This window comes from Chrysochloris asiatica, unplaced genomic scaffold (assembly GCF_000296735.1).
Source record: "Chrysochloris asiatica unplaced genomic scaffold, ChrAsi1.0 scaffold00085, whole genome shotgun sequence".
Classification (NCBI taxonomy): Eukaryota; Metazoa; Chordata; class Mammalia; order Afrosoricida; family Chrysochloridae; genus Chrysochloris; species Chrysochloris asiatica.
This window is the reverse complement of record NW_006408603.1, coordinates 3,957,008-3,964,824: the sequence shown is the minus strand read 5'-3', so window position 1 is coordinate 3,964,824 and position 7,817 is coordinate 3,957,008. Positions and strand designations below refer to the sequence as shown.

Below are 7,817 nucleotides of genomic sequence, written 5' to 3'. Positions count from 1 at the left end.
TATCTACCTTGTTCTTCCACCTCCTCCCCCTTATTGTATTGCCCTCCCCAATGCCTGAACTATGATGTGTCTGCCCTTACCCTGTGCTCTACCATCGCCTCCCTCCACCTCTCCCTAAACCCCTCACCCCAACCCCACCATTTTGGTTACCTTATATTCCATTAACTTTTCCCTCCATTTAAGACAGTCTATTTTATACTGTAATCTCTCCAACCTTCTCACCACCTGGATCTCTGTTCCTCTGTGTTTACCTTCTTTCACATTGTAATTGTTTTGATCATAGACTGACCTCCAAGATCCTCTGAATTTGTTCTTATAGTTTTGTTCTGTTCTTCACTCTTCCATTTGTTGATTGACTTCTGAGTGATACTGCCACATACATGAATCTCTGGTTGTTGTCTGTTCTTGGTTCTTAGTCCACAGAACTCCCTTTAAGATGCTTTTCATCGCAGGGTTGGCTTTGGTAAAAGCCCTTAGCTTCTGTTTATCCTGGAATGTTTTGATTACACCTTTGTATTTGATTGACAACTTTGCAGGGTAGAGGATTCTTGGTCTGCAGTTTTTTTCTTTCAGGGTTTTATATATGTCTCCCCATGGACTTCTTGCCTGCATGGTTTCTGCTGAGAGACCCAAGTTTAATCTGATTTCCTTGCCTTTGTATGTTACACTTCTCTTTTTCCCTAGCTACTTTCAGGATCCTGTCCTTATCTTTGATTTTGGAGAGCTTGATTATGCTATGTATTGGTACTTCTCTTTTAGGGTCTATCCTTCCTGGTGTTCACTGAGCTTCTTTAATGCTTATATTTTCACTTTTCAGGATGTTAGGGAAATTTTCTTACAGGAGCTCTTCAACTATCTCCTCTGTGTGCTTGTGTGTTCCAGAATGCCGATAATTCTTAAGTTATTCCTCTTCATGTTGTCCAACATGAATTTTAGACCTTCTTTAGATTTTATAATCCTTTTTTCTGCTTGTTCTCCTATCTCAGTAGTATTAAGAGATTATCTTCCAGGTGTGCAGCAGGCGCAGCGGCGGTGAGGGCAGCACATCACCGACGACCACAACAAGGAGCAAGCAGGATGCAGCACTACTGGAAAGCTGGCTTTGTGGAGCTCCCAGCACCTTCTCCCATGCCCCAGCTACCTCCTAATACCCTGGATATGCGGGTCCAAGATGGTAGCAAAATCCGCAACCTGCTGGAGCTGGCACTGAGCCAGTTAGAAAGGGGCAATGCTCGCCATGTGGTGTTCTCTGGTTCTGGCCGGGTAATAGGCAAGGCTGTCAGCTGTGCTGAGATTGTCAAGCACCGTGTCCCAGGGCTGCACCAGCTTACCAAGCTGCACTTCCTGGAGACTGAGGACAGCTGGGTTCCAACCTCACCTGACACCAGCCTCGACCCCCTCACGGTGCGCCGCCATGTGCTTGCGGTGTGGGTCCTGCTCAGCCGCGAACCCTTGGACCCTAATGAATGTGATTACCAGCCCCCGGGAGCACTCCCTGGCCTGGGCTCCACTTCCCACGCCAACTCTGGCCCCCGACCCCGAAGAAGGGTTCGAGACACCTGGTCCTGAGAACCTGCCCTGAGCCCTGTCCTCCAGATCTGTGTCTGGTAGACTGGAACTCTGTTCTCTAGATCTGACTGTCAGGATGACTGTGCTTTCTCTAGTTAGCCCCTCTTAACTGTTCAAAATCCTCAACAAGGCTTGAATCCACAGAAGTGGGTCCTGCTACCCTTTCGCTTGGTGCTGGGGGAAAGGGTTGCTATGAAGAGTGGCACATGTTGAATCTCTGTTGTGTTCAGTACTGCTTAGAAGGACTCACTCTGCCTTCCACCTACAGTCCCTCTCATCTGCCTCTAAACAGAAGTTCAGGGAATGAGGAAATAAAGATTCTTCCTATGTGTCTGGAAAAAAAAAAAAGAGAGAGAGAGATTATCTTCCAGCTCACTAGTTTTGGCTTCCCTCTCTTTAATTCTACTTCTGTGGCCTTTCAGTGTGTTGTCCATATCTGATAATATATTATTAATCATTTGGACGTCTTTCTGTAGGTTTTGAATTGTTTCCAATGCTGTATCTATCTTATTTTATTGTTCCTTTAGCACTTTCCTGACTTCTTCCTTATTTTTCTCAACTCCATTGTAAAGTGTTTTGATACATTTTATAAACATTTTTTTCTGAATTCCTTATCAGGCATTTCTAAAGCCTGCCCATCTTCCAGTATGGAGAGTAGGTCAACCTCCAGATCATTTGTCTCAGTCACTTTATCCCATTTCTGGATATAGCTGATATGATTATCTGTTTCTGTATTTTGAGCATATTCAGCAGTTAGCTGTGACCTTAGCACTTAGATGGATTTGTGTTTTGGTATTTCTTATGCTTTCTGATTGTCTCCAGGTAAATGTAATCAGGAGATGGGATTTCCTTTTCACTCTTCTTTCTGAGAAATTTCAAGATGCCTCTGTTGGTCGTTATGATATAACTTAGGATTTAATTTTTGGCCTGTTTTATTTTTAGTTTTCCTGTGCTGCTCCACAACTCCTGTTCAGGCCTTTTTCTTAGTGATAAACAGTTCAGGGCTGGCTGTGGCTATTTTGCACTGCTGTTTGCTTTTAAGTGGAAACTGTCCCTTTACATTTTTAGGAAGTCTGTGTGCATGCGTAATAAACCCCTTCGGGGGTGTAGGTGGGGTGGCCACTCACACAGGCACCCCCTCTAGTCACCAGAATGGAGGTGCACAGACAGTGAGAGACAAATGAACAGATACCACCACCCCCCACAAAAAAAAAAAAAGAATGTCCATGCTTTTATCTCTGCAGTTCTGTCAGGCATTCATGGCTTCTCTGATCCTTCCCCCACTTGGTCTCACCCAAGATGGTCACTCAGGGAGCTGCTGAGCACCTTGGATTAGAAAGTATAGGGTTTCTTGCTTCTGCTACAAATTCTACTGGCTGTAAGCCTTCCAAATTTCTAAATATTCCTTTATATGTGGTTAAGAGTTCTGGGACCATCCCCTAAGCCTGCTTGGTTCAATATTCTGTGTTGTTGCTGACAGAGCTCCTCATGGCACGTCCACCCGTTCTGCCATCTTGTTTATTCTCTCTCCCTAATACATTTCATGAAGCAAACATAATCCTCATAAATAAAGCAGGGAAGGATATCACTATAAAAGAAAATTATAGACCAATATCCCTAATGAACATAGATATAAAAATTCTCAACAAAATCCTAGCCAATAAAATTCAACCATCTATCAAGAAAATAATACATCATGACTAAGCAGGATTCATACCAGGGATGCAAGGATGGTTCAATATGAAAAAAACAATCAACAGAATCCCTCATATAAATTTTGAAAAAAAGGAAAAGAATTACAAGATCTTATCAATTGATACAGAAAAGGCAGTTGACAAAATCCAACATCCATTCTTGATAAAAAAAACACTCAAAAAAGTAGGAATTGAAGCAAAATTCCTCAACATAATTAAGAGCATATATACAAAACCAACAGTCAAAATCAATTTCAATGGAGAGAAACTGAAAGTATTTCTTTTGCGAACAGGAACTAGACAAGGATGCCCTTTTATCACCACTCCTACTGAATGTTGTGTTGGAAGTCTTAGCCAAAGCTCCAAGGCAAGAAAGAAAAATTATTGTTGTTAAGTGCTGTTGAGTTGATTCTGACCCATAGCAATCCTGTATATGGTCTCCAAGGAACAGCTAGTGATCTTGAGCCACTGCCCTTGCAGTTCAAATGACTTTGCAGTCTGATGCATTAGCCCACAGCACCACACCAATTAAAGGCATCTAAATTGGCAAAGAAGAAGTAAAACTCTATTTGTAGAGAATATGATACTAAACATAGAAAATCCCAAAGACTCAGTGAAAAAATTATTGGAACTCATTAGAAAATTCAGCAAAGTGTCAGGGTACAAGATGAACACATAAAATCAGTTGTATTCCTTTATACTAATAAAGACAGCTCTGAAAAGGACATTAGAAAAAGAGTACCATTTACAATAGCCACCCAAAGGATGAAATATCTAGGTATAAATCTAACCAGAGAAACAAAAGACCTATACAAAGAAAACTACAAAACGCAACTAACAAGAAACAAAGAGATTTACAAAAATGGAAGAATATACCATGCTCATGGATAGAAAGACTTAACATTGTGAAAATGCCGATACTACCCAAAACAATCTACAGATATAATGAAATCCCAATCCAAATTCCATAAAATTCTTTATAGAGATAGAAAAAACAATCATGAACCATATATGAAAGATAAATAGGCCTTGGATAAGCAAAGCATTGTTTAAGAAGAACAAAGTTGGAGGCCTCTCCCTTCCTGATTTCAATATTTACTACAAGGCCACAGTTGTCAAAACATCCTGATATTGGTACTATGAAAGATACCTAGAGCAATGGAACAGAATTGAGAACCCAGAAGTAAAATCATCCATATACAGTCAATTGACCTTTAACAAATGGTCAAAATACACGAAATTAGAGAAGAGATAGTTTCTTCAATAAATGGTGTTTGCAAAATTGGAAATCAAGTTACAAAAGAACGAACCAAGACCCATATCTCTTACCATATACCAAAACTAACTCAACATGGATTAAAGACCTAAATGTAAATCCCAAAACTATAAAGATCATCAACAAAAAATAGGGAAAAATTTAAGGGCTCTGATACTTGGTACAAGGAGCTCTGGTAGTGTAGTGGTTATGAATCAGGCTGTGAACCGCAAGGTCAGCAGTTTGAAACTACCAGCTGTTCCGCAGGAGACAGATGAGGCTTTCAGCTCCTGTAAAGATTTACAGCCTCGGAAACCCTGTACAGGGTCGCTATGAGTCAAAACCGACTCCATGGCACATAATAACAACAATACTTGGTATATCAGAGCTTGGGAGCTCTGGTAGTGTAGTGGTTACAAATCAGGCTGCTAACCTCAAGGTCATCAGTTCAAAACTACCAGCTGTTCCAGGGGAGAAAGATGAGACTTTCTACTCCCATAAGGATTTACAGCCTCAGAAACCCTGTGCAGGGTCACTATGAGTTAGAACCGACTCCACGGTACTCAAAATACTTAGTATCCATAGACCATCAAACACTGCAAAAATCACACAAACAACAGATGACTGGGACATTACTAAAAATTAGAAATTTATGTACATCAAAAGATTTTACCAAAAGAGTAAAAAGGGAGCCCACAGAATGGGAAAAAATTTTTTGCAGTGATGTATCAGACAAGGGACTAATCTCTAAAATTTATAGGAAATAACACCTCTAAAAGAAAAAGACAACTAACCAAATTGAAAAATGGGCACAGGCAAGGAACAGACACTTCACCAAGGAAGACATTCAGGCAGCCAACAAACATATAAAGAAAGTTCACGATCATTAGCCATTAGAGAGATGCAAAGCAAAACAATGAGATACCATCTCACACCAGCATTAATCACTAAGTTAAAAAAAAACAGAGGACAACTAATACTGGCAAGGGTATGGAGAGACTAGGACCCTCCTACATTGTTGGTGAGACTGTAAAATGGTTCAGCCACTCTAGAAAATGGTATGGCACTTGCTCAGAAAGTTGGAAATATAATGCCTTACGATCCAGTAATTCCTCTACTTGGTATATATTCACAAGAAATACGAGCCAGAACATGAGTAAGATATATACACACCAATGTTCATCATAGCACTATTCACAATAGTAAAAAGATGAAGACAGTCTAAGTGTCCATCAATGGAACAATGGATAAACAAACTATGGTACATACACACATTGGAATACTATGCTACCTTGAAGAATAATGATGAAGCTGCAAAACACCTCATAACTTGGATTATGGACATTATTGGATTAAGGACATTATGCTGAGTGAAATTAGTCACAAAAGAACAGATATTGCATAAGACCATTATTGTAAAAGCTTAAGAAAGGATTTCCAATCTAAAAGAAAAAGTATTTGATGGTTACCAGGGGTGGAAGGTGAAATCCTATTATGGTGGTACATGGTAACACACTGGACTGAAAGGTCAGTTTGAACCACAAGGTCAGAAGTTTGAACTCACCAGCTGCTCCTCAGAAACCTTATACAGGGTTGCAATGAGTTGGAACCGACTCTACAGCACTTAACAACAGTAACAAGGGGTAGGAGGGGAGGGGTCAGTAATTCATGGGTTAGGGGATAGAAACATGGTAGCTGGATGATGGGGAGGGAAATATACAAAGTGGGGGAAGGCACTACACAAAAAGGGGTAGGGACGAAAATGAACAAGGAATATAGGGGTAGACTTAGGGAGGCATGCATGGGATAAATGGGATGGGGTAAATAGTGATGCATACACAACCTTTGAACAAGAGGACTCTGTGATACAGGGATCCAAACACAGTCGGAATGGGTAAAGGAGGGGAAATTATATTAAGGTACTTGACTGTCTTGTGGATGTTGTTTTCCCCTGCCTTCTATTGTGAAAAAGATCTTTAAGTGGGATAGAAAGGAATATTGGGAAATATGATTACAGAAAGCTTGTAAGTCTATAACTGCTTGGATTAGCTAAAAGGGGAATTAGAACTTGCCCTGGAAAATAGGTTTTTTGTTAAGTCTTGGTGGGGATGGGGCCTCAGGTGGAATCCTGAGCCCCACCCAGAACCTTCTAAATTGGGACATTCCTTAAAGGAAAGACATGCAGTCCAGCCTGAAAAGGCTAAAGGAACAGAAGATATTTCTTGAAAGAAAGACCAGCAGAAAAAGAGCAGACTATTTGGCTGTTAGAATACCAAGTGAGCTGTTTGCCTTGGAGCCATCAAGGCAAGAGACATGAGCCCATCAGGGCAATCTCCCTTCTAAGACTGAAACTCAAAGGGATCACATGAGCAGTCTTGTATGCTAGCTGGGGACCACATGGTCTACTTGTGAATAGATGTCAGGGAAATGCAGCAATGAAGATATGGGCTAAGTTTGTACATGTTCCATAGGTACCCGTTGACTTTGAGATAAGTGAGAGAAGAGAAAGGACTGGTTAATCTGATGTTTAGGGAGGCATAGGAGTCCTGTGGTGTACAGGATAATGCACTGAACTGCAGGGTCAGTTTGAACAGCAAAGTCAGCAATTCAAACTCACCAGCCACTCCTCGACAACTTTTTACAGGTTCCTTATGAGTCAGAACCAACTCAACGGCACTTAACAACAACAAGAACAAATGAACTTCTGAACCATGGACACTGACCTAGCCACTGGAGACTAGAGTTGAGAATGAAGTGGCCAGCTAGCCTGAAGTGGGAGAAGGTGTGCAAGAATTCCCAAACATTTGACATAGCTTGGATGGCTAGCTGATCAGAACGCAACCAGATGAAGATAAAGAAGTTTGATATAGGGACCAAACATAAATTGCTACAATTTGATGAACTAGACCTTTGCTTATGGATGTTGTTGTTGTTAGGTGCCATTGAGTCGACACTGACTCATAGCAACTTTATGCACAGCAGAACGAAACACTGCCTGATCCTGGGCCAACCTCACTACTGATGCTACGTTTGAGTCCATCGATGCTGCCACTTGGCCAATCCATCTTGTTGGGGATCTTCTTCTTTTTCTCTGACCCTCCACCTTACCAAACATGAGATCCATCTCCAGTGACTGGTCCCTCCTGACAATACGTCCGAAGTATGAGAGACAAAGTTTGGCCATCTTGGCCTCTAAGGAGCACTCTGGCTGTACTTCTTCCAAAATGGATCTATTGGTTCTTTTGGCAGCCCATGGCACTTTCAATATTCTCCCCCAACACCGTAACTCAAATACATCA

At 41.3% G+C, this 7,817-nt stretch overlaps 2 protein-coding genes across 2 annotated transcripts in view; one reads left to right on the top strand and one right to left on the bottom strand.

The window, feature by feature from the left end:
- SLC16A1 (solute carrier family 16 (monocarboxylate transporter), member 1) overlaps nt 1–7,817 on the bottom strand; it is a 35,805-nt gene that overhangs the window by 24,667 nt on the left and 3,321 nt on the right. The window lies entirely within an intron of this gene.
- Nucleotides 1,078–1,569, top strand: LOC102833919 (ribonuclease P protein subunit p25-like protein-like). The gene has a single exon (XM_006865987.1). The coding sequence runs from the start codon at nt 1,078–1,080 to the stop codon at nt 1,567–1,569; it is 492 nt and encodes a 163-aa protein (XP_006866049.1).

Excerpts from the sequence above, each read along its gene's own strand:
- LOC102833919 (XM_006865987.1), top strand. The coding sequence starts at position 1,078 with ATGCAGCACTACTGGAAAGCTGGCTTTGTGGAGCTCCCAGCACCTTCT.